The sequence below is a fragment of the Neurospora crassa genome, linkage group VI (genome assembly GCF_000182925.2).
Source record: "Neurospora crassa OR74A linkage group VI, whole genome shotgun sequence".
NCBI classification, from domain to species: domain Eukaryota; kingdom Fungi; phylum Ascomycota; class Sordariomycetes; order Sordariales; family Sordariaceae; genus Neurospora; species Neurospora crassa.
The window spans coordinates 233,030-257,706 of record NC_026506.1 but is presented as its reverse complement, the minus strand read 5'-3'; the positions used below and the strand labels follow the sequence as shown (position 1 = coordinate 257,706).

General features: G+C 51.9%; 6 protein-coding genes across 8 annotated transcripts; 2 read left to right on the top strand and 4 right to left on the bottom strand.

Annotated features, from left to right (window-relative positions):
• Positions 1 to 309: 309 nt before the first annotated feature.
• Positions 310 to 2,302, bottom strand: NCU07072 (galactose-1-phosphate uridylyltransferase). The gene has a single exon (XM_955244.2). The coding sequence runs from the start codon at positions 2,118 to 2,120 to the stop codon at positions 471 to 473; it is 1,650 nt and encodes a 549-aa protein (XP_960337.1). The 5' UTR covers positions 2,121 to 2,302; the 3' UTR covers positions 310 to 470.
• Positions 2,303 to 2,463: 161 nt separating this feature from the next.
• NCU07073 (hypothetical protein) lies at positions 2,464 to 5,649 on the bottom strand. Its single transcript, XM_011396692.1, has 2 exons — positions 4,779 to 5,649; positions 2,464 to 4,718 (listed from the first exon to the last, which is right to left on the bottom strand). The coding sequence occupies exons 1-2, from the start codon at positions 4,834 to 4,836 to the stop codon at positions 2,533 to 2,535; spliced, it is 2,244 nt and encodes a 747-aa protein (XP_011394994.1). The 5' UTR covers positions 4,837 to 5,649; the 3' UTR covers positions 2,464 to 2,532.
• A 630-nt stretch (positions 5,650 to 6,279) lies between these two features.
• NCU07074 (hypothetical protein) lies at positions 6,280 to 8,444 on the top strand (the record flags this gene model as incomplete). The annotated part of the gene is made up of 2 exons (XM_955246.2): positions 6,280 to 7,988; positions 8,417 to 8,444. 2 exons carry the CDS (start codon positions 6,280 to 6,282, stop codon positions 8,442 to 8,444), a joined length of 1,737 nt encoding a protein of 578 aa, XP_960339.2.
• Positions 8,445 to 10,582: 2,138 nt separating this feature from the next.
• Positions 10,583 to 14,439, top strand: cax (calcium exchanger). Of its 2 annotated transcripts, XM_011396694.1 has the most exons (6): positions 10,583 to 10,983; positions 11,540 to 11,898; positions 12,339 to 12,716; positions 12,776 to 12,987; positions 13,066 to 13,905; positions 13,974 to 14,434. In XM_011396694.1, exons 2-6 carry the CDS (start codon positions 11,889 to 11,891, stop codon positions 14,055 to 14,057), a joined length of 1,524 nt encoding a protein of 507 aa, XP_011394996.1. In that variant the 5' UTR covers positions 10,583 to 10,983; positions 11,540 to 11,888; the 3' UTR covers positions 14,058 to 14,434. The 2 variants fall into 2 exon arrangements, with proteins under 2 accessions (XP_011394996.1, XP_011394995.1); XM_011396693.1 differs by lacking the exon at positions 10,583 to 10,983 and having other exon boundaries at positions 11,103 to 11,898; positions 13,974 to 14,439.
• A 2,057-nt stretch (positions 14,440 to 16,496) lies between these two features.
• On the bottom strand, positions 16,497 to 19,368 carry gh81-1 (glycosylhydrolase 81-1; the record flags this gene model as incomplete). The annotated part of the gene is made up of 3 exons (XM_955248.1): positions 16,497 to 16,513; positions 16,580 to 17,707; positions 17,775 to 19,368. 3 exons carry the CDS (start codon positions 19,366 to 19,368, stop codon positions 16,497 to 16,499), a joined length of 2,739 nt encoding a protein of 912 aa, XP_960341.1.
• Positions 19,369 to 21,496: 2,128 nt separating this feature from the next.
• Positions 21,497 to 24,646, bottom strand: NCU07077. 2 transcript variants are annotated; one of them, XM_011396696.1, is made up of 9 exons: positions 24,436 to 24,646; positions 24,185 to 24,381; positions 23,948 to 24,013; positions 23,265 to 23,662; positions 22,807 to 23,198; positions 22,713 to 22,725; positions 22,348 to 22,614; positions 21,817 to 22,278; positions 21,497 to 21,716 (listed from the first exon to the last, which is right to left on the bottom strand). In XM_011396696.1, the coding sequence occupies exons 1-8, from the start codon at positions 24,612 to 24,614 to the stop codon at positions 22,144 to 22,146; spliced, it is 1,647 nt and encodes a 548-aa protein (XP_011394998.1). In that variant the 5' UTR covers positions 24,615 to 24,646; the 3' UTR covers positions 21,497 to 21,716; positions 21,817 to 22,143. The 2 variants fall into 2 exon arrangements, with proteins under 2 accessions (XP_011394998.1, XP_011394997.1); XM_011396695.1 differs by having other exon boundaries at positions 22,807 to 23,207; positions 23,265 to 24,381.
• Between the last annotated feature and the right edge of the window lie 31 nt (positions 24,647 to 24,677).

The following is a 24,677-nucleotide window of genomic DNA, read 5'->3' as shown; positions in this document are numbered from 1 at the left end:
GAGAGAAAGCATAGGATATGGGGTGTTGGAGATGTATGAGTTACCATAGTGGATAGGGGATATAGGAATTGCGGTTGTATGCGATGGTGGGCGTTTATGAATTCATGAACATGATATGATGTTACCTTTGTGTACACGGGCTGGCGAGGCGACACTTCATGTTTGAGTTGAGTTTCTAGGTTTATAATCTCGCGACCGTCTCCAGTAACCTTAAACCTTTCTTGACTGATCACCATCTCGATAGTCAACATGTTTACCATCGGTCCTGGGTAGTTCAGCACAGGATTTGATGGAGAACATGTAGCAATGGTTTTCTTCTGGGGTATAACACAAAACTGTCTTGGAACATCAAACTTTGTACAATTCTCAAAATGGGTATTCTACTTTTTCCACCACCTCTACATCTATCCACCCGCCTCTAAAGTATCTATCCAGACAAAACACTCATCCCACCAACCCTTTACTTTTCTTTACTCCCCCTTCCACTTCCACTGAGCCTTCCTATGCAAAAAGTAATCCTTGCTCTGAATACTCTTCCAAATGCCATAAAACCCGCCAATCGGCTTCTTGGCCAACAACCAATGCCGCTGCTTCTTGCCCGCCTTATCCGCATCCACATGGATCTTGTCCCACACCGTCGGCAAGTGCTCGGCATGATACTTTTTTCTCAGCGCATCATACCACGTCCGTCCACCATACATCTTCCAGAACTTTTCCTGCTCGTAATACGTATGCGCATAAAACCACTTCATCCCACCCAACTCATGTACTTTATTCTCTAACTCAATATTCTTGGCGACAAACTCTTGGGGGGAATCGGGCCCCCAGCCCCAGACGCCAATGTTGAGCATCATGTCATCTTGCGCCTTTTCGTCCGACGGGTCGGTGCCAGGACGGGTCGTATGCGGATGAAAAGTCGGGGGCGCGCGGCGTTTAAGTGGGCAAAGCCATAGTGGCCAGATTCCCAGAGAGGAAGAGGTGTAGTTGATGAATTCCTCGGAGGTCTCGAACGGCATGGCAATGTCTTGCACGACGAACCGGGCGGACTCGCCGGACCCGTGCAAAGCGCGGTACATCATGCGCGTGTGCAAAAAGTCGTCGAGGAACCACCGGGTGAGTTTCGTGAAGGGAACCCAGCTGAAGTATTGGAAGGCGGCGGCGCCGACCCAGAATCCACCCCGGTCGTAGCGGAAGAGGTATTCGGCTAGGGGGACGTAGTCGGTCGCTACCACCGGGGAAGAATTTGGGGTGGTGGAGGTGGAGGGAGAAAGGGTGCGGGATTGGCAGTGTAGGTAGAACCAGGGGTCCCATGGTCCGCTGAAGGTTTGGGGTTTGATTGGCTTTTCGGAGGCGGAAGAAGAAGAAGAAGAAGGGGGAGGAGAAGGTAACTCGTTGACGAGTTTGCCTGTGACGATGACGCCGTGGTCTTTGCTAAACAAAATCCCGTCCACGTAGTCGTTCTCGGCATTTTGGGTTTCCTCGCGCACCATGCGGATCGCTTCCGCTACGCTGTTGGCGCGCTTGTATTCGGTCTTGACGAACTTTTTGGCGTCCATTAGTTGGACTTCTAGGAGTGTTGTGGTTCCGAGAGTTCCCACGGCGCCGGCTGCTCCGCGGAAGAGATCCCCGCCGTTTTCTGCTGCCGTTGCCGTTGATGATACCTCTCGAGGCAGATCAGGATTCTTCACTTTGACCACCTCCCCATTACCCAAAACCATCTCCACTTCCCGCACGGTATCGTCGAAAAACCCATGGCGAAACGAACTAGACTCTCCTGCTGTTCCGGCGAACCCACCACCGGCAGTGATACCGGGAAACTCCATGACGATGGGCGGGACTAGGCCATGAGGCAGCGTGGCTTCGACGAGCTTGTCCATGGGCACGTTGGGTTCGACCAGGGCTGTCTTGGTGGCGCGGTCGACGGAGAGGACATTGTTCAGAGAGGAAATGTCGACGAATTTGGTGTTGGTGCCTTTTTGCGTGGGGGGACGCGTTGAGTTGGTGGAGCCGTGGAAGATGCGATAGGGGAGACGGGCGGCGTAGTAGGAGGAGATTTGGGAGGAGAGACGGGTGACGGTGCTGGCGTGGCGCTCGAGGGCGGCGGTGATGTTGCCGGTCATGGTGGTGGACTGTAGTGCTCACTGACTGCCGCACCGGAACAACGGAGTTGTGAGAGACTTGAGATTGGTCCCGGACGTTGTGAGACCCGAGGTGAGGTGAGGTTGAAATTTCACGGGCACCGATCTTGAGTGAAATTCGGACTTCGGCCGGCCGATGCCGTAATGGGCGGGGACAGTTACGGCTCGGCGCTGCGGGACGGAACAGGGGGTTGTGTGGTGTAGTGTAAATACCACCGTAAATGTGGGGATTCACAGTGCTCATTGGGCTTCTGTAATCTTGGCATTTCAGGGCATCATCACCTTCAACTTGAACATTTTCTTTCATCCATTTGTCCAAACACAACACCATCATCAACAAACAGTGAGTGGATCGTAACATCATGAACTATTCTACCTTGGGTCATATCCATCATCAAACATTCACCCCCTGAAGTTCCTCAATCACATACTTGGTAAACGCCTCCTGCAATCGGATCCCAACCCCCGAATCCCTCGACTGATCCGGAAGGTCCTCCACCCCAAATCCCTTCTCGCCGTGAGCCCAGAGACACCTTTCCACGGCCCTGGTGTACTTGTCTCCCATGAGATTCCGAAGCTCCCTCAGGGGGTTGACCTTGTTGACCTCAGTAAAGGGGGCGTCAAGCCGCGTACCAAGCAGCCAGTCCCTCGCCTTCTTGGAGTCAGAAAGGCTTACCGACGGCGGCTTCCTCTCAGGCACCACCGTTTGATTAAACGAAGGGGAAGGTTCCGACTCCTTTAGGCACAGAATCTCATCAAGCGGCTTCCAGTGCCCAATCTCAAGCAACACCAGTCCAAGACTATACAAGTCATACGTCTTGCGAGAATTGTGATCGGTTGGATGCTCACGCTGGATGGCCGGCCAGCGGTAGAGATCCCACGCCATGTTGAGACTGCGTGCGGTAGTCTTGCTCTTCTCGGGTCGGGAATACCCAAACCCGCAGAGGTAAGGTCTCTCGGGATCGTAAACCTGCTTCATTGCCTTATTGAGCCCGTTACCCCAGTCGAAGTAGAAGATGACGTTGTCACTAAAGATTCCCTTGTGCAGCCAGTTGACAGCGTGCAGGTTCAGGACGGTGGTGCAAAGCTTCAAGGCCAAGTCAAACCGTTGCGACAGACTCGGCTTGAACATCTCCATCTCTGTGCCCAAAAGGTCGTAGAGGGAGACAATTCTATGACCCCAAGAGAGTCTTTCCTTCTCCGCTTTGAAGATGAAACCGTACATGTCCGCCCCGAACGCATCCCGCGCATCCAAGTAGCCGATACATTTTGGGACGTGAAGAGAATCGGGCTTGGGAAGATGCAGCATCTCCGCGAGGGTCAGCGTGCGCAGATCGGCCGCTTTCTCTTCGATTGAGCCTTCCGCGTAGTCCCCCATGGGCTTCCACTCAATCCAGACCGGGACATCATCCACGCCTTCTGCCACGGCTAGGTAACCCCGTGGTCGTTTAAGACGAAGGAGGCTACTAATGTCCGTTTCTCCGTCGGGACCTTTATTGCCATCGTACATATAGAAGACCTCCAGAAGATCTTTCTTGCCCTTCGCCGGGTCGCCAAACTGGGCAACAGTGATCTTGGTATCACTCGCCTCGAGTCTCGACGACGCCGCTGTCGGATCCTGTCCTTGATAAAGCCTGGAAAGCAACTCCTCGGATACCCTCGCCATCTTCTTCAGCCTGATCAAATCCTGCACATTATTCACCATCTTCCTCTTCCTCCCTTCTCTCCCTCCTTCTCCATCAGCCACCACCTCCATCCCTTCCACCATTTTCCCCAGTACATCTACCATATCCCTCAACTCCCCAATTCCGTCTCTCGCCAGGATCATCTCCCGATAAGTCTTGCCAATGATGTCGTCCATCTTGGACTGCTGATACCCCCGCATCAGCTCGTCCAGCCTCTCCGTCAAAGAGTGCAAGTCCAAGAGCAGAGCCTCAAAGGCTTCCTTGTCGACCATGACCCACCGCACGCGCGAGGGATGGGTAACTACATCCTTGGTTGTGCGAAAGAAGCGACGGATGTGGTTGGTTCCGCGTCGGTGTTCGGCACTCTCTTCCTTTTCGACCTTGAGTTTCTGCTCCTTCTGGGATTCATCGTAAGACAAGGCCAGAGAGGAGATTTGGGAGAGGAGGGCTTCATCAGTTGCTGGTTTCGTTTCTGAAGAGGTTGATTTTTGTTTTGACGAGGAGGCCCCACCAACAGCTTTGGGATCTTTGCCTCTGCTGTCCGTACTGCTGCTTTTAACGTCCTTACCGGAGCCCTTGACGTCCTTACTCTCTTTACCATCCTTCTCCTTCCCTTTATCTTTTGCAGGAGAGATATCGGATGGGACAAGCTCATTTCCATACCTGGCGTTCAAATCCCTAAACTCGGCCAAAAGCCATTGGATCCGAGCCAGAATGGTGATCAGCTCGGTAGCATTGGTCCCCAAGGTAGAGGCGAGTGAAGAGCCGGGAGTGACTTCAATGAGTCCGGCGGCTTTGGCCCAGGCGAGAACTCGATTATATTCGATGATGAGCTGTAATCGGTATTTCTCGCACTCTTCGGGGTATTCGACGAGGGCCGAAACGAATTTGAAGACTGTGGTGGTATCATGTTAGCATGGGTAGAGTAAAAAAAGGGAAGGGAAAGGTGACCCACGTCGGACGGTGTTGTCGAGAACCACTTGGGCGAGTTCAATGGCTGATAGGGGGTCCATTGTGAAGCGGACGGGTGAGCTCGATGAGTGTCAGCGCCAAGACCCGGTCGTGATATTCACCACGATGAAGCAAAGCCACTCTATCCAGAAGAGCTTCTTTCACGGAATAGTTGCCAGATGGAAAAGTGAAACTTTCACGCACACAGGCAAACATCAGTGCCTACCTAGCTAGCACATTGCCTAGGGCTGAAGGTCCCTTCCATCGTCCTGCCGGACGGGAGACTCAGAGTTACCCCTCTGTTTGGCGTTACGCTCTCAGCCCAAGCATGATGTTACCCGAATGACCAATCATTGTGAGCTTGGGCGGTTGATCTTCAGGCATCCCGCAGACCCCTCCTCCTCCTCGTGGGCATCAGGGAGAGGCAATTGTCAGATGCATGTCAGCTCCATGATAGCTTCACCTTTCTCGGTAACGGGTGCTAGGCTAAGTGAGTCTAGAGCACAGCCTTAGAGCGGCCTCCTGGTCGCGGTGGCAGTCCCGCTTGTAGTGAATCTTGAGGTCACACGGGTAGGTATTTATACCTCTACCTACCCACTGTGGCAGATGAAACATGACGGCTCACGGCCATTTGGTCCTCTTTCGCCTTGCGAATATGGCGAGGGGAAGTCGAATGGTTCCTCAAGCAAGTGCTATCGAAGATATCACAGTGGTAGAGCTTCAACTCGATGGTTTTCTGGCGGTAGAGGTCGGTTAGGTAATTCACAGCCTCGATCGCCTGACGTTGTACGCAAAACAGTTCATTACATGGAATCATTCCTAATGGCGATACAGGCTCGACAGGAATAGAAGGAAGATCTCGACGTATCGCCACGGTCTTCATCGTGGGGTGTTTTATCAGATGCTTCGCGCAATCCCGACGGCCAGGAACACTACCTCTACTCGCCACTCCCTTCCGGAACTGCAACTGTTAGCTATTCCCCTTCAGGGACATTTGTTTCGTTTGGACGCGTGACAGCTTCAGCCACCTATGACCACTGAAAAGCGGCTGGTGATGCTGAACAATACAGGGGTGGCTTTTGTCGCCTGGTGTAGTCACTGGTCAGCGAACGGGAGGCCAATGGTTGCACGAGAATTAGGGGGCCGGACCAAGTTACACAAAATCCGCCCAATCGAGGGGTTCTCTGAGTCGGTCAATCAGTGAGTAACACCTTGACGCCTCAAACGGGTTGTTGAATGATGGGCAGAGCGACAATGTGACCAGTAAGAGGGGGAGGTTATAAGGCTGGAGTTCTGGCCGTTAATCTTCCGTCTTCATTCCAAGTGTGGCGATCAATCAGCCACAGAGTCCATCGCGATTTCTCTTGCTCGGTGAGCAATTGAAGCCATCATCGTCTACCAACTCGTTAGAGTCGCCACGAGCGAATGCGCAAACAATCGCCAGACAAGGCCGCGCGTACCGTTCAAACAAGTAGTGGTCACCTCGGTGAGCCAAAACAGTCAAAATGACAGAAGTCCTCAATCCACGCCGCCAGCAACAAACCTCCTCCTCCTCCTCAGACTCACCATCACGAGAACGTCCCCGTCCTCCCGCTCTCAAAACAAGCCACTCCGCTCTGCGCTCCATCAACCGCCCATCTAACGTCCGACGAATATCCAACCGCGTATCCATCGCCGAACCCGCACCCAAGTCCGACTTCGAAACCCAACTCAACGCAGAACCCATCACATCTTCCGTCCCTCCAAACCCAGCAACAGACAATGCCACCAACGCAAAACCTCCACCCGATAGTAACCTCGCCACAACCGCAAACCCCATCGCCCACACCGCCTCCACCCTCAAAATCGCCCAAACCCTGCACTCCTCCCTCTCCTCCCGACTGCAGCTGCACGTCACCACCACGCCCTGGGCAACCCGCAACATCCTCACCCTCGACGGCGGCGGTATAAAAGGGTACTCCTCTTTGATCCTTCTGCGCACACTAATGCACGAAATCGCTGCGCTCGAGCAATCTCTCCACCCACCGGCTTTTTGCTCTGCTGACCCGACGGGAAACGAGAATTACTACTTTACTGAATCTGACGAAGCAGAGGATCGTCACTTTTATAGTGGTGTCGGGACGGAAATGGGGATGGAGATGCTGGACTGCGAGAGGGCGGGGAAGCTAAGAAAGGGAAAAAGGAAAGTGCAAGTGGGTGAGTTAAAGGTCGATGTCCCACAGGGGACAATGAGACAGGGGGAGTACTTGCCTAGTCATTATTTTGATTATATTGCGGGCACGTCGGTGGGGGGGTTGATTGCGATTATGCTGGGGGTGATGGAACGGACGGTGGAAGGGTGTTTGGAGGAGTTTAGGAATGGAGGAGAGGGAAGGAGTAGTAGAAGGGATGGGAGGGGGTTGCCGGTGTTGTTTTTGGAGATGGAGGAGGATGCAGCTGCTGCAGCGGAGGAGGAGGAGGAGGAGAAGCAGGTTGATGTGGGCGATGGAGGGAGTCAAAGTCAAAAGAGGGAGGCGGAAAGCAGCAGCAGGGCGGAAGGAAGAAGAAGAAGAAGGAGGGTGATTAGTTTCCCGGGTTTGAGCGGCACTTTGGAGATTCCGCTGCCGGGGTTTCATGGTGGTGCGGATGCCTCTAGGGAGAAGGATAAGAGGAGGACGACGTGGCCGACCAAGAAGAGTAGAGCGTGGTTTGACACGTTTGCCAAGTTCAGTGTGACTAGTACGGACTTGACTGGTGCTGGGACTGGGACTGGGACTGGGAGCGGGAACAATACCGTTGCCTCACGAGCAATCGTTAGCGACAGCGAGGATACTTCGCCGACGACCAAACGGGCGGATACGAACAACACCGTCGCCTCCAGTTGCTCGAACACGACAACCAGCAGTCCGACCTCGTCGATTTCTTTCAAGAAAACATCCTTTCAATGCCAGACCCTGGCCTGGTGCAGCGAGATCGACGCGGCCACTCCCACAGAACGACACCCTTATGCGTTCTGCACGTACGAAGAAGTCCTCGTGGCCGACGGTTCCGACGAAGAAGGCAAAGTCCCTTCGATCCCCGAAGTTGCCAAAGCCATCACCACCCCTTCGGACTCTTCACAATTCAAGCCGTTCAAGCTCCCCGCCATCGGCCAATTCGTCGACGGCAGCAAGGAAATCCGCGACCCGACTCTGCCGGTCCTCAAGGAGATTTCTTCCCTGTTAGGCGTCGACGCGTCTGCTCCTGCTTCAGTCGCACACACATCCAACCCGCCCATCGATTTACTTTTGAGCTTGGGAACAGACGAACACAACGCTTGGTTCTACCAAAAGCTCGTTCAACCGTTTTCTTCCCGATCTGTCCCGTCCGAGTATTCCTCCTCCATTTCCCCCCTGTCCACCAGTTCCAACTCTCCCTCCCCTACATGTACCTCTTCCCCTACCTCGTCCCCATCGGCATCAACCACCACCTCCCCCTCGCCTTCGGCCCCCGCCTTGGAAGAACTCCGCCAATCCAAAGGCCATCTCTACACGCACTACCACCGCTTCCAAGTCTCCCCGCTCTCCCTCTCCCCTTTTCCTTTTTCTCTACCCTTTTCCTCTCTACCCTTCCGACGTCATCGGACTACCAACAATAACCACCACCTCGACGAAATCGAACAAGCCACGGAACGTTGGCTCTCCGCCAATAACGGCGAACAACGACAGTTGCTCAAGAGGTATGCAGAAGCGTTGGTACGTAAACGACGAGCGAGGAGCGCGACGACGAGGTGGGAGACGTTTGCGTTGGGGGTGAGGTACTTTTGTTGGGTGGAGGGGTGTGAGAGGAATCCTGATATTTGTAAGAAGGGACATGGGAAGGGGAAGGGAAAGGGAAAGGGATATGGGGATGGGAGTAGGAATGGAGATGTACATGGAGGGAGGGGAGAAGAGGGGGATCAAGGGAATAGGGAAAAGGAAAGGGACGAGGGAGAGGAGGAGGTAGAGGAAGGAGAAGGGGATAAAGGGTTTGATACGCGAGGAGACTTTTGGGATCATTTGAATAGTCGACATGGGTTGTTGTCGAAGAAGGGGGCGAGGGAGGTTGAGGATGAACTGGATAAGGGGAGGAGGTTTGGGTATGAGTGATTTTGTGTGTTTGTGTTTTTTGTTTGTGATACCCTTTTGTGCTTGTTATCTGGAATTGGGATTGGATTGAGGTTTACGATAAACGCTAGGGATTGAAAGAAGAATGCATAGCGATGGAGTTTAGGGTTTATTACATTACTAGATTATTGCAATCACCGACCGGTTATTGCCGTATCATAATTCGTTTTTCATCGAGATATCAATCTCACCACGGTGTAACTTGCTGTCCCCATCCAAACTTCCGGGTGACTGATTCCGAGTATCGGGACGGGTGACCCACAAATCCGGTAGTCCAGCCCCGGCCGGACCTTTGGAGGTAATGCGGGGGAGATGATTTGTCTGGCGATGATTCTTGACCACACACACTTCGTCTTTTCGTTTCTCCGCGTGCCAATGGAAGTTCAGTGCCCAACCGGTAGCTAGCACGCGGTTTGATCAGAAAAGGTGATGCACCCTTCAAGGCACACAAACGGCATTTGTACCTGGTTCTCGTTATTGGCTGAATGATTATGGGCGGAGGCCTCAAAGTTTCCCCACTTTATGCCGCCCAGAAATGCACTCGACCTGTTGTAGTAGTGTAGACTTGTACTAGTGTAGTATCGTAGTCGGCATCCATTCGCGACTGGTGGGTGGTATGTATTGATGAAGTACTCTGAGGCATTATCGGAATACCATTCAGAATATTCTGTTTCGGTGGGTGAATTGGAGGTGGTGTTGTGCTGTGCTGCCTTTGTCAATTCTTCCCCGCATCGGTACCCAAGTACCGTACCTACAGTACCTAGTCGTATGCAGGTGGAGACTGTAGGAACATATAACCACACATGACATGCGCATGGCATTATGTACAGCGCACACAGGAGGCAGCGCAAAAGTGAAGAAGCCTGTGGAGTGAGGCATTCCAACCAGATCTCAGACGTCAGGCGTCTACCAAGACTTCTTTTCTTCAACGTCCTCCTGTCTTTTCTTTTTTTCCACCATGTGCTCAACCTTGTAGTGTACCAGATGTTGAGACATGGAGCGTCAAATAGACTATGGTAGACCATGCATGTCTTGCGACCCTTTTTCTCTGGCGCACCGACTGCACTGTCATGACTCTTGTTCGCGTTTCTGGTTTCGGTGGTGCGACAAGGTGCTTGTCCACGACATGGTCCTTGACTCGCGCCAGTTCTCTCGTGTCCCGATATCAGTTCCAGTTCCAGTCCCAGCTACCTCGACATACTGCCCCTCTTCCTGTGGTCCGTCGGTCTCGGGAGTCCGTTGTTGAGTTGAGGGAAGCCATGGCTGAACTGGATCAAGTCAATAAAGGCAGGTCGTCCGTCGTCCATCAGCTCGACTGGGATTCGTCAACAAGGGGGGCTCTTGGCAAAGGGGCTGTGCAAAGAAACTTTCTGGAACTAAAAAGCTTGTTCGTTACCAAGTCAATCTTTGGCGACACTTGACTGGCCTGTTGGTGACGTATAGTCCCACTCTTTCAAGCGATAATGTCATGGATCCAGATGGGGAGCTTTACCCTTTTCAGCGATACCTATCGAGCAACAAATACCCAAATTGGTGTGTCGGCGTCTTCGGGAGGACCTCACCGGGCAAAGTATCAACACTCGTCACTCCCACAAACATCATCCATCCATCTCCTGGAGATGAACATGTTCCCCTGCATCATCTCGTCATCACTACCATCATCGTCCAGTCGATCGAAAAGACAATTATTGCTCGCGACCAGTTTTCGGGGAAGGGCCATCCTGCCCTTTTTATACTTGTTCATGATACATATCCACATTCATTCCACACTGTAACACACTTGTTTCCGTTTCCCTGGTCTTCCGAGAATATGTACTGCGTAGCATCCCCACGGGAAGGAAACATCAAACGGATCCGACGCAATGCCGGCGCCTAGCGGAACGGCGCGGACAAAGGGTAGGGCAGGCCAGGGAGTGAGGGAGGTTCAAGGAGGTTCATGGTATTTATGTTCGTTGCCAACGAGATCTGTATCCCCCAGTGTGCTCTGTCTGTGTCTCATGCTCCCGAATTGTGAAAAAGTCTGAGACTACATACAGTCCTTACGTACCTAGGCACACCGCGCCACCGGAATTACAATACCATCGTGTAAGTTACCTACTGTTTCTTGGCAATATGCTTGCATCACCCAACCGTTCCCGCGTTGGGTCTAGATTGGTGATTGATCAAGGCACACACCCAGAAGAAAACACTTGGGGTAAGTACCCGACCTAATGTGTGTAGCTCCTGGGCGGTGGTTGAGCTTCAATTGCCAGAGATGAGCTGAAAACCGAAGGATGGAAGCCCGGGTTCCTTGATGCGCACGGATCGATATGCCATCTCAACATCGATCAGTGACGTTGGAGACCTCTTTCCAAGCAGGAACGATCCGGATTCCAATCCACAAGGGACTTCATGATCCCCGACCGACAAACCCGCATCTCTGCCCTGAGTTCCATTTTCAATTCTTTTCCTCAACGAAGCTTCCCTCATTCCTTTTTCTGTCCTACTACACTACACTACACTACCCACATCATCAGATCTCCCATCAACCCTTTGGAACCATTTATCCATCTCGTCACCCCCCGCCCACCATTGCCTTTCCGCGCCCTTTCATTGTGGCTTTGCCCGACAACTACCATCTAGACTGGACTAACCAACCCAGATTATCCCCTTGGCTTGCCCTTGGCAGCACTTTTCGATCCAACACTGCCTGGCCCTTTCAACACGTCTTTCGCCCATCCGCTCAAAAGTGAGGGTGAACGCCCAGGAACACGCCTTGTCTGGGCAAATACTCTTTTCAGAGGGGCGATACACAAGAAACACCCCACCCGTCTGCCCATCCAACGCCTGGATCGAGTGAGCATTCGACGGTTCAGTTTTGGGCATCCGCACATACCGGCAAAAGACACAGGTACTTGCGGCGCATAGGCAACCGGTAATTACCTGGCCAATCTGAACAGGGGGCCCTACCATTGCGAAACAGCAGTCCCTTGATATATCCAGTAAACATCATGTCCTGGTGTAAGTTAACAGAGAGATCCTTATCGTTACAATCCAAACCTCTATACATGCCATCCCATCCCATCCCATCCCATCCCTCTCCTTCAATATACTATACCCCATATTTTACCCCCTTCCCCTACCCCACTCCCTTGATTGTTTCAAAGAAAAAGACAGAGAGAAAAAGGCGAATTGTTGGATTCCCGTCCTTCTGCAAACTACATATCCATCTACGCGTGTTTTTCCATCTGTTCGCGACGACGGGATTGTGATATCGCTAGTATCCGTTTCCCAACGCGCATTCTCCAAGATTGCGCTGGTGCGGCGGACGGCTTGCAAACAAAGAAGTACATCCCGTTGGCGGACAGGACACCACCACCACATGCTCGCCCTTTTCGTCTTATAATTCGTGCTTCGTCGCAAAACCATGGGCAACCCTTTAACAAACCTCATATCCACAGTCACGGTTCCCTTCCGCGCCCAAATTCGTCGCGCGTCCAGTATCGTTGCGCCCAAACATCAAGGCGACCATCCCAACGGCATCTCCAACGGAAACGGTTATACCCACATTAACGGTACCAACCCAAGCACCAACGGGCATCTGAACGGTCACATCAACGGGCATACCAACGGGTACACCACCATGGACTCGGAACGCCGCCCGCTCCTCGCCAACGGAACCGGCAACGGCGGCCGCTGGACCACCGAGTCCGACTCGGACTTTTCATGGCGCGACTTTTTCCTTGATACCACCAAAACCCCTGGCACCAACCATCCCAATCCCCTCGTCAAGTACCCTACCCGAGTATGGAATGTCACCAAGGTCACTCTTCTGAGCTGTATGTATCCCATGACCATCGCCCGTTCCATAGACCGCACGGCTAATATATATCCTCAGCATGGATCAACATCCTTCTCATCTTTGTGCCCCTAGGCATCATCGCCGGCGAGCGAGGCTGGAGTGCGCCGGCAGTGTTCACTCTCAACTTCTTCGCCATCATCCCTCTGGCTGCGGTCCTCTCCTTCGCAACCGAGGAGATCGCCCATAGACTGGGAGAAACCCTCGGCGGTCTGGTTAACGCGACATTTGGTAATGCTGTGGAACTAATTGTATGCCTTCTTTCACACCCAAGTTCTGACCAGCCCTTTCTTTTTTTCTTCATAGGACTAACCATTCCGCTCTTCCAGGTCAGTATCGTTGCCCTCCGCGCCGGCGAAATCGAAGTGGTCCAAGCCTCGATGCTGGGCTCCATTCTCTCTAACCTGTTGTTGGTGCTGGGAATGTGCTTCCTCCTCGGCGGCATCTTCAACATGCGCGACTCCAACGGCGTCGGCATCGAGCAGACCTTTGCCTCCGGGACCGCCCAAACCACGTGCTCCATGATGACGCTGGCCTCGGCGTCCCTCATCATCCCCGCGGCGCTGTACACCATGCTCAACCACTCGGACAGTCAAGAGAAGCAAGACAGTATCTTGATGCTCTCGCGCGGTACCGCCGTCATTCTCCTGCTCCTCTACTGCGCCTACCTCGTCTTTGTTCTGCGCACCCACAAGGAGTTGTTTGAGCCCGAGGCCCAAGCCGTCGGCGACGTGGTTACCGAGCCCAAGGAGGATCCCGTCTTGTCGCCCTGGTCGGCCGCCTTGGTCCTGATTGTCACGACGGTCATCATTTCGTACGCGGCGGATTACATGGTCGACTCGATCGACGATATTGCTGCCACGGGCGCCATGAGCAAGACGTTTATCGGTCTGATTTTGATTCCCATTGTCGGCAACGCGGCCGAGCATGTGACGGCTTGTGTGGTGGCAGTCAAGAATAAGATGGATTTGGCCATGGGCGTGGCGATTGGCAGCAGCATTCAGATTGCGCTGTTGGTTACCCCGTCTTTGGTTCTCCTGGGTTGGGCGATTGGACAGCCCATGTCGCTGCACTTCGAGACGTTTGAGACGATTGCCTTTGCCTTGTCGGTCATGGTGGTTACGTATACGGTGCAGGATGGAAAGAGTAACTACTTGGAGGGTGCTATGGTGAGTTGTTCTCCCTCTGGATCTGATGCATGTGGAAAACGGCAGAATACTAACAAGGTGTAAAACAGCTTATGGGACTTTACATCATCATTGCCCTCGCGTTCTGGGCGAGCCCGGCTGATGCTCTTCAGAAACTTTCCACCATTTTCTAAATGCAAAGTTACAGGTTTGCCGTACTGGAGACCTTGACGGCATTTTTTTTTCTTCTTGGTTGTTTTACTACCTACTACATCCATTTCTTTGTGTATTTTTACACGACGACCATTTTTCTAGTCACGAAATACGTTTCTTACATTGGGAGGTTTTCTGGTAGGGAGCGCCCAAGAGCGAGCATAGCTGTTGAAAAGGGAGAAGGATACCCGAGTGCTGTTGGAAAACTGAACTGGAAAAAAGCGGCTAGAGATCGGTCACTGGTAGGCCTCTCACATGGAAGAGAAGAGGGCTGGCGCAGAGCAGAAGCAGCATGGGATTCGAACAGCTGTTTGCATACATACAATTCAATCAAAATTTATTATACGTTGTCCGCTTGCTATACTGCATACTACAACCAGTCCTGGTAGGTAGGTAGGTAAAACTGGTGGTATGGCTTTTGGTTCTACTTGTTGGAAATATGACGAGATCTAGCACAACCAGCGTACTAACCTGGCTGACCTTATTCCGTCCCAGCGGGAGTTTACAACGATGAATCCCGGTGTACTCCATCCATCTCCGCGGAACAAGGTCTGGTATTCGATTGTTTTCTCAACCAACCTACATAGAGGTAGGTATGTTGGCATTGATGTTGGCGTTGGCGCTGGTGTTTGTGTTTGCTCTTTGGAGAACCAACGCTCGGAACGCATCCCTTGTCTTTCTTTCTTTCTTTCTTTCTTTCTTTCTTTCTTTCTTTCTTTCTTTCTTTCTTTCTTTCTTTCTTTCTTTTTTTCTTTTTTTATCCCTTTCCTGCCCTGCTCTTAGCTCGATCAAATTGATTCACACCTCGGAGCTACTAGTTATTTGCTTACCCTAGGATCATCCAGTCTGAGTTTGAAGTATTAGCCATCTATCATTGCCCGGATATTGGTGTTGGATGTACCCTAGGTAGAGATCCAAATTCAGATGCAGCTTGTTTTGTTTTGTTTCTAGATGTATATACTTATACTATGTAGGTAGCTCTTGCTATATTGCCGGGCAGTGTTACATGATATATTCATTTCCGTTAGAGAAACAACTGAAGGGGAGCAGTTGGAATATGGATATCTTGTTTGTAAGTAAAAATAACTAGGTAATAGCTTTGGTTCAGATATACCCGGAAGGCTGTGCCAGTGAATGGGCAAGGCTAGGTAGAGGTACTGACTGTAGTGAAGGCGGCCGGCCTAGTTCTAGAGCGCGGACCTCTAACAAGATACTGAGATTCCCTCTTCGATATCAAACAACGACGACACTCACTCACAACATAGGTACCTTACTCTTAGCTCCTTTTTGAACAAGAACAAGTGAAAATTCGGGCTTACCTAGGTACCTACCTAGGTATCACCATCCCAGTGCCAACAACCTTCCAAATCCCAATTCTGTTATCATGGAAAGCCGTGCACTCAAACGTGAATATGCACAGTCTGATCGAATCCAACTACCAGCAGATGCCACAACAACGAACGGTCACTTCCAGCTAATTATCATCATAGCAGTCTGTTCCGCTGAACAGCTAACCTAGCTCACAAAATATGTACGGTTCGATAGTGGGCACCCTGTCTTCTTTACCTTAGGTAGGTAGGTAGGTAGCTGCGAGCTACGTCTCGTTGGAGTATCTCCCCGCGTTTACTATTTCGTTTCAATACCGCCGTCAAGAGAGGGTAGTTATAGAGATTAAAGTAGAGGTATCTGCGACATTGGAGTCTAGTTCGGTAGGTAGGTAGGTAGGTAGGTAGGTAGGTAGGTAGGTAGGTAGGTAGGTAGGTAGGTAGGTAGGTAGATAGGTACCTCCCATGCTTTGGACAGCCACCAAAAGGACCTGGAGGAAGCATCACCTGGTTAATGTTGGTTACCTACTTTTACCAGGGAAGAACAAAGCTGAGGTGTACCTACAAACCACACTGCAGATACAGTACTCATCGCCAGTCAAAAAACGGCGGAGATGGACACCACCGACATAGAGACTCACATCACAGGAAGGACTGGAAAAAGAGGAGTTAATGTTAGTAGATGTGTGATGAAGTCGTGTAATAAGCTTGTAACTGATAACTCTGTACCGATGCAGTTTATTGTCTAACATCTAAGAATGCTCAACGAAACCAAACTTCCTTTTGCTCCAGAGCGCCATAGCATACGGGGTATCTATCCAGATCCAACTCCAAATCCACAATCCGGTCCGTCTAAGTCTAGTTTCTGGTTCTCTCATGTACCTCTACACTTTGAACCAAGGCGTTCATTGACTTCTATAGGTCATCCATCTCGTCAATGATATCCTTCTTTCATTCCATCATTCCCCATAACGCCAAGTAATGTAATCCCGAAACTCCGTTGCAATGCAAATGAAAGGCAAAAAAGGGGTTGGTAAAAGAGAGAACAAGAAGGAAAGTATAGTCAAACGGAGAGGATGTGCGCCTGCTCGCGGTTCATAGTCCACCAAGAGCTATTTCCAACGTTAGCATCATCCCGTTACATTACAACCACAAGGGGGAAAGAAGTGATAACTTACTAGCACACCAAGTCAAATACCAAGTTAAACTCGCGCCACCATCAATGTTCTCGGGGCCGAATCCATCCTTCTTCGCCTTTGGCAGGGCAGCGCGAGCAAGAGGCATATTCATCTTCCCCTTGCCTTTTTCCAACGCCCTCCTGATCGTCCTCCTCACCATCTTCGATGACATGGCACTAGGAGTAGTAGGCACAGAGGTTGACGTAGGAGTAGTCGACCCCGGCGTCGTCGTCGTACTGGCGGTACTCGCGGTACTCGTCATCGACTCAACCATTCCCGTTCCTGTTCCCGTTCCCGTTCCCGTAACGGTAGTCCCATTCCCATTCCCATTCCCACTCCCAGGAGAACCAACAAGCTGACTTCCGCCCGTAAACACCTCCCAAGCTCCCCTGGGATCAATCGTCGCATAATTCCCATACAAAACCCCCTTCCACCCTCCTTCCGCCTTTTCAGCCGCCCCACCAGCAAAGAACGCCTCCCACTCTTCCTTGACAAACTCCCTGTTGCGCACAAACAAAGTATGCGGCATCAAGGGCAACATGTGAATACCCTGGATATACTCCTGCTTGTTGCCAAAGAAGGTGACATGGTCGATTTTGTTCTCGAACAGGATCCCTGCTACTTTGTTGCCGACAAACTCCTTTGGCTGAATCTGTGAGGAAGGGTTAGAAGAGGAGTAGAGGTAATAAGAGTTCAGCGACCGTGAGAGGAGAGAGAGTTGCAGGGCAGAGCGCTGGTAGAGCGCTTGGTTGTTGGTGGCTTGGGCCCACATGAGCAGAGCGTAGACGTGCATGGAGTCTTCCGAGGAGGATTCCTGGTCTTTGCCGTCGCTGGATTCGAAAAGGCCGTGGGCCCACGAGTGGCCGTGGTACCAGTCGAAGGTGCGGAAGGAGGGGAAGTGAGGATCGAGAGAGGAGGAAGGGTTGGCGACGTCGCGGACGAGGGAGTTGACGTAGGCGAGGTTGGATGCCGTTGAAGCCCAGGAGGGGTCCAGGTGGGCGAGAACGGCGCCCGTGTAGATGAAGTAGCCGTAGTGAAAGTGGTGGTCGTTGTAGTAGGTGTTGCCGAAGTCGACGCCCGCGTCGCCGGTGGTGTACGAGGCCGAGGAGACGATGCCGCCCCAGGATTCTGTTCGTCTTTGTTAGCCGGTTATTCGAAGGGAACGAAGAAAATGGAAGGAAAAGGGGAAACTCACGATCATAAACCAACGGATACTGCTGCTGATTTTCCGAATACCTTGCAAACGCAACCTTCAACTGTTCCAATCCCTTCTTCGCCATGTCCGTCTCACCCAGCACATCATTGACAGCCACCAAGATCGCCGCAAACTTGGCCAATGCCTTGCCACCAAAGTACATACTCGGCTGGTCCGTCTGGTTGAGTATGTCTTGGCCCTGCGACGTGCCCAGCAGTTCCTTTTGAGCGACAGTCTTGATGTACTCCTTTGCCGAGTCGCTAATGGTCTTGACAGAGCCTGTCTCGGGCGTCCAAGGGACGAACCCCATGCTCATGGGCTTGCTGACGTCCTCTTCCATTGTCCATTGGTCACCAACCACAGCAACGGCAACCCCCTTGGTGGTGGTGTCGAGCTTGACAGAGGAGACCACCTTGGAAGCCGTGTCGGCGCTGAAGGATGCCTGATGGTGAGGCAAAGCGAACATGACGAGGCTAGAGTTGGTGGAAAGTCCTTCCTTTTGGAAGTTGAAGGTATACCGACCCGCTTGCCCATCCACGGACCCGGAGAGCTCAACACCAGTGGCATACGTGCCGCAAGCAGCATCGTACAACTTCTCGGCATCAGCTACTCCCTCGGTCCCATTGGCACCACCCGGCAACTTTGCAACCTGCACCATACCCGTGAAACTGCCCTTCGCAACAGCCACGTTATTTCCTTGCACCTCCAACTCCAATCCTCCCGGCTCTCCCCTCTTGATGGCACCCACATCACCGCCCGTCGCATAGAGCAACCAAGTGGCGCCATCCTCCATCACCAGCCGATACTTGACCACACCCGTCTTCACCACGCCCATCGCCTGCGTCACCATCTTCCAACCAACCCCGGACTTGATCACCGGAGTACCCTGCTTATACAACGCAGTCACCATTCCCATCCCCTGCACCACGGGCGCCTCCAACTTCACGTCTCCTCCCGTAACCAGCTGCACACGGATGCTTTGCTCCTTGACATCCTGCGTCATGAGCTCTACACCGCCCGTCGCATTCCCCTTTTCCAGGCCCTGTTCAGAGAGAACCACGTCCGCTCTTCCCACGGGACTCCCGAACCACCGAGCCGCTCCGCTCCCATTAGGATCTTGCTCGCCAAAGACGCGCTGGCTCGCATCCGCATGGGAAACAGCCAGACCCCAGGCGCCGGAGCTTCCTTGCCCCTTGGCCCACTGCAGCGAGTATGGGTGCGTCCAGACGGTGGAGGATTGCGAGCCGAGGAAGAAGTTGGCGTGGAATTTGTTGGTTGGGATTGCGGTACCGCCGCCCTCTTGAGACTGCTTGATGCCCTTGCGAGGGGCGGGGTGGTTTGGTTGCGAGGGGATGGATTTGGGGATGGAGAGTTCGGGGCTGATGGGGGTCGAGAAGAGGTCGCCGTCGGAACGCTTCGAGGTGGAATTATTGTTGTTTCTTTTGTTTTTTGGTGGTGATTGTTGGCTGTATCCCTTGGAGGGGAACGGAGATGAAGAAGAGGAGTGGACGGGAGAAGGCTTGCTCCCGGTGCCCTTGCACGACGGGCAAGAATAGGAAGGCGATGGGGCCACCGTGGGTGTGGTGACGGCCATTTTGGAGCTGATTTCGCGAATAGTCCTTTGTGAGGTCTTGTACAGCTCGTCAGGGTTGCGGGATGTCAGATTGACAGGGCCGTCTGATGTCGTCACCGCTTGGACGTTGGTACTTGCGTCCGCGTCTGCACCCGAACTTTCTGGAGTCGTCTCTTCCTGGTTCAACGATCCTCGCCAATTTGGTGCAAAAGGATAGTAATATCGTCTGCTGGCACGTATTGACTCTGGTATTATCGCCAAGCAAGCTGCTTGTTGGATCTGTAGCAATGTTGTTAGCCACAGCAACAAGATCCATGCTACCGGCGTGCTGTGCCGTCGTCTCTCGGTGTTGATGAATCCAATCATATTGGATATCGTTCATCAACGAGTGATAAGATCAAAAAGGAAACAAGGGATGTAAGAGCAAAAGGGGGGCATGGAATCTCTGCAGGAAGGACATCATGTTGTTTATGTAGGTGTGTATTCAATCCGGGGGTTCGAGTCAGTCAAGATGTTCTCCATGTTCGCCTTAATGCTTTGCCTTCACCGTGGGCGGTTCCTGTCGGTATTCGGGGATGTGCGTGCTTCGCCTTCCAAGAATACTAAAGTCGCAAATATATCAAGCTTTTCCCGGTTCCTCATGTAAACATGCACCGGACCGTGCATGACGTTGGAATGTATTTCCTTGTCTTGTCTTGTCTTGTCTCAACCAACTTGGTGCAGACCTACCCCGACCCGCAATTTCCAACTCACCACTCCAGGAATGTTCACTCCGTTCACTCACCTAGTAAGCTTTGTCAAGTATCGCCTAGCCTTTTCGCAGTCCAGAATTTCAATCGCCACGCGACAGTCAGGTCCCAATGCTTGTTGAGGGTGGCGCTCCGGTCAAAACTTCTAGAAGGCTTCGATAACCCACTGTGGAAAAGAGGTTACGAACGTGCGGTGGCGGTTTGTTTCGAGTTTCAACCCAACCTAGAAAGAGAGGGAAACAAAAGCGATGTTTCGAAACAAAAAGTGGGCAAAATATCGTGCGCTCAGGCTCCGGGTCGAGCAGGGTTATTAGGTGTAATTAGGTATGTAGTAGGTTCGAGTGTCGATGCGCTCTTGGACCGGCGGATGGTATTGTGATCTCTGAAGGGGATCCGATCTGTGTAACAGTACAAACAAAATAAAAGGAAAGCAAGGGAAACAAGAGCAAGAAGAGATATACATGGGAAAAGGAGAACGTATGTGCGTGTCGGTAATGATCTCGAGGTCTAATGCAGTGACAAGCAAGGAGATAGGTAGCTAAGCTTCGAGAACCTCCAAACCTCCAAACTTGGACATCAAGCTGGAGGGCTGGAGAGCTGGGACATTACTCTCTGCCGCACTCGACCTTTCTCATGGAGTCCAAAACGCTTGCTTCGAGCTCATTTTAACATGGACCCCAAGCCAGGTACCTTCCGTCCAAGTAAGGTAGGCACAGCTCGTCCGCCACGACTCGTTTGGGTTCCTTCTCCCTTCCCTCAGATCATCAAAGCTCTCGGTGCTGGGACGCCGCATACTCAAGTACAGTCATCCCCTCCCATGCGTTCCGGACGTGAATATCGCTGGGGTGCGTGAAACAGCAAAATTCGAAAGAAGAAGAAACAGGACCGACATGTCAGACGCTGTCCGTGTGAAGAAGTGATGATGATGATGAAGATGCTTCGTTGGTGAAGGAAAGAAACAAAATCGTGGTCGCGGGGTAGTCTAGTTGACCAAATAAGAAGCTCTTATCTTATCTAGCCAGCACGGCATGGCGATGGATGCCTGCACCAAGGTAACCAAATTTTGGCTGTGTGCTGTTAAGAGTATAGCATATTTGACACCAAATACCGAGTGAGGCACTAACAGCCTGCTAGACTGCTGAGACTGCTGAGTTCCTTGCACTGACACCAAGTGCATTCCAATCCTGGTACACTGGACGAGATGTCTGTCAAATTATTCGAAGATCAACTTTGAATTCGGTCTTCCTGGATCATACAAGAACAACTTGAAGTTTTCATAACCGAATAGACTTTGCTTTTCCGTCATCCGAGAAGATGTGAACCCGATGAGTGTCTCTTTGCTTATCACCCTTGATCGCCCATATCAATACCGCAGTCCATCATCGTCAGGAAGAAGAGATGAAGGGCACCGTCATGTATCAATATTCACACGCTGTTCTTCTTCTTATGCAAAGCTACAGGTTTAACTCGTACACAATGACGTTATTCCCCAAATCAAGCTCATGACGCTATTCAAAACTCCAACTCATGTAATTCCCATCCAGAAGAAGGAGGAGGAATCAAATCCATGATACCCAAAGCTCTAATCGTATCCCACAGCCACTCATTCCTTTTCATCCACTTAAAACACCCAAGACGGTCTGTTAGCACTCAAAACTACATTGCTGCACCAAACAGAAACTTAGAAGAGAAACACCAGGGAAAAGGGAAACCGACGAACCTTCACAGGGTACACATCCAACCGCTTCTTCAACTCACCCCACCTCTCATTGATCACTTTTGCCTTCGCGTCCCGCGTCATCGTTGTCACGCCAAAATCTCCCGTCTTCGAAGCCACCAAGGTCTCACAAAAATTCTCCAGCTTCTCCCTTTGCTCTAACTGCTTCGTCATCAACTGGGACGCGAAATGACCGAGACTCGTGAGCGCTTTGTGCTTCATGTTGAATTGCTGCTGTTCATGATATGGTTTCTCTGGACCGGCAAACCGACACAGATGCATGACAATGTCAATGTATACGTTCTGCTCATAAAAAGGTTCCAGTGCCTTCTAGATCTCGACAAACCCTTGATCGACCATGTAACGATTGGCGCGCAGGAACTCTCGGTGGGCTAACGCGAGATAAGACTGTGCTGAGCATATGTACCCGGCGGTGATGTTACAGAAGGACAGTAAATCCACTAGCTGAAGTGCGAAGAAAGAATTAGCAAGAGAGGATGAAAGAGACTCAATTTGGGGCAATGGATCAAGTACCGTATTCCTGGTTTCTAGACGCTGCTCTGGAAAATCTCCTGCCAACCAGTACGTGTCCAACTGAAACAGGTTGCGTGCGATTTCGTGTCGAAATAGTCCGAATGCACCCATTCTGAATGAAAAGGCTCTGGGGGTGTCTCGAGCCATTAACTTCATCCGACTAAGTCGTCCTTGGACACATTCGCGCACAGCCCACCCTCTGCTTGCCGCCATCCATCCCGGCGGGTTTTGAACGAGGCCCATCTCCATGCTGCAATGGAGCCATGTCTGGAAGGAAGCGATATTCAAGTAAACAGCTGCCCCTAATGGAAAACGCAACCTGTAGGCCTGAATCTTTCAGGAACAAGACGATTGGAACCACTTACTTCTTTCATTCCCCTTATCCAATCATTCCAAAGAGCAATATCATCATACCCCTCCAGCGTCGGACGAAGTGAGGATAGTTGATTTTGCACGTACCATAGTCTCTCGGCGTCCCTCACCCTCAAGTGGACAACATCGAGAACCCCCTTGCGATGTTCTTGGAAGAGGTTGTCCACAAGTCTTCGCGTGTTCGCAGCCGGACCCGCGAGACCGCCACTGACTGGTGGTGGACCGGTGTTCATGGGATAGTTGGTTTTACACTCTCGGTTGGAGCTTTCACAGAAGGCGCATTGTTCGTCAATGAAGGACCTCTGGCATGCAATGCCTGTACTCGCGCAACTACGACATGGCCATGGAAAGGCCTGGTTCAGCGTTGCGACTGTTTGTGCCATGGCTACCGAGTTCATGCTCTCTAGCTGACACGGCGGGGCGGCTAGTCGCCCAAGAACCGGGCTGGCGACATCGTCGACAGGTGTGTGATGCATGAGCTGGAATAACTAAAAGGCTATCTCAGTCCAGAGCGAAATGGAAGGTACACAGCTGCATTGGCTTACCCTTGATTCTAGGCGTATAGAAGCTTCCAGTATCGGTTGAGGCGCAGGTTCTCGCGAGAGGTCTATTTTCGCCTGCACTGTGGAAACCAAGGCATTGTAATCTCTTTGCAGCTGACGATAGACGTCCATGGGCAAGGTGGTCTCTATACCTTCGCAAATTGCCGCCAGGCGTGTCAAGGTAGCCATCACGCATTCGATGGTCGCTGACTGTTTTGCTCCTTGACCGCCTTGAGCAGAGGTAGCTCCGAGGGGTGCTTGGTTGGCAGGGGAAAGCGACGACTCGCCTTGTTGACTGCCAAACATCATGGACCTTTGATTGGCGTTGACCTGTGGCAACTCGCCTTGCTGATTGCTGGACATCGTGGGCACCTGGTTGGCAGGGGAAAGCGACAACTCGCCTTGCTGGTTGCTAGACATTATGGGCATTTGAGTGGCGTTGAACTGCTGTAACTCGCCTTGCTGATTGCTAGACATTGTGGGCATTTGAGTGGCGTTGAACTGCTGTAACTCGCCTTGCTGATTGCTAGACATCGTGGGCATTTGAGTGGCGTTGAACTGCTGTAACTCGCCTTGCTGATTGCTAGACATCGTGGGCACCTGGTTGGCAGGGGACAGCGACGACTCGCCTTGTTGATTGTCAAACATCATGGGCACCGGGTTGGAAGGGGAAAGAGATGACTCGCCTTGCTGACTTCCATACATGCTACCGGAAGGCATCTGGTTGGCGTCAAAATGCTCTAGTAGCACGCCTTGTTGATCGTCAAACAACATGGGCATCTGGTTGGCGTTGAACTGCTGTAGATTTTCATAAATGCCAGGCATTTCGTTGGCGTCGAATTGCGGTAACTCGCCTTGCTGACTTTCATACATGCTACCGGTAGGCATCTGGTTGACGTCGTCAAAATGCTCTAGTAGCACGCCTTGTTGATCGCCAAACAACATGGGCGCTTGGTTGACGTCGAAGTGCTGTAACTCTCCATGCTGATTTTCAAACAGGCCAGGCAATTCGTTAGGGTCGAATTGCGGTAACTCGCTTTGCTGACTTCTATGCATGCTACCGGTAGGCATCTGGTTGACGTCGAACTGCTGTAAATCCGCTTGCGAGTGTTCATACAGGCTAGGAATTTCGTTAGGGTCGAATTGCGGTAACTGGCCTTGCTAACTCTCATACATGTTACCGGTAGGCGTCTCATCTTCGCCAAACTTGGGTTCTTCGCCTGGCTGAGCACCAGATATCATGGGCCCTTGATTGACTTCGAATTGCGGTAAGTCGCCTTGTTGATTGCCAGACATGTTGGGTATTTGGTAGCCGACGAATGGTGGCCACTGGCCTTGTTGATTGCCGGACATCGTGGATTCTCGGAGTCGGGTAGGACAGGCAGTGAGGCAAGCAGGCTTGGTACGCGACGACGC

Bases quoted from the DNA above. Each gene is read 5' to 3' on its own strand.
- NCU07077 (XM_011396695.1), bottom strand. From the start codon at position 24,614: ATGTCCGGCAATCAACAAGGCCAGTGGCCACCATTCGTCGGCTACCAA. The intron at 23,208-23,264 runs GTAAGCCAATGC...ATAGCCTTTTAG, and splicing joins CTATACGCCTAGAATCAAGG to TTATTCCAGCTCATGCATCA. The intron at 22,279-22,347 runs GTACTTGATCCA...TTCGCACTTCAG, and splicing joins GTCTAGAAACCAGGAATACG to CTAGTGGATTTACTGTCCTT.
- NCU07073 (XM_011396692.1), bottom strand. From the start codon at position 4,836: ATGGACCCCCTATCAGCCATTGAACTCGCCCAAGTGGTTCTCGACAAC. The intron at 4,719-4,778 runs GTGGGTCACCTT...ATACCACCACAG, and splicing joins TCTCGACAACACCGTCCGAC to TCTTCAAATTCGTTTCGGCC.
- NCU07072 (XM_955244.2), bottom strand. From the start codon at position 2,120: ATGACCGGCAACATCACCGCCGCCCTCGAGCGCCACGCCAGCACCGTC.
- cax (XM_011396693.1), top strand. The intron at 12,717-12,775 runs GTATGTATCCCA...ATATATCCTCAG, and splicing joins CAAGGTCACTCTTCTGAGCT to CATGGATCAACATCCTTCTC. The intron at 12,988-13,065 runs GTATGCCTTCTT...CCGCTCTTCCAG, and splicing joins GTAATGCTGTGGAACTAATT to GTCAGTATCGTTGCCCTCCG.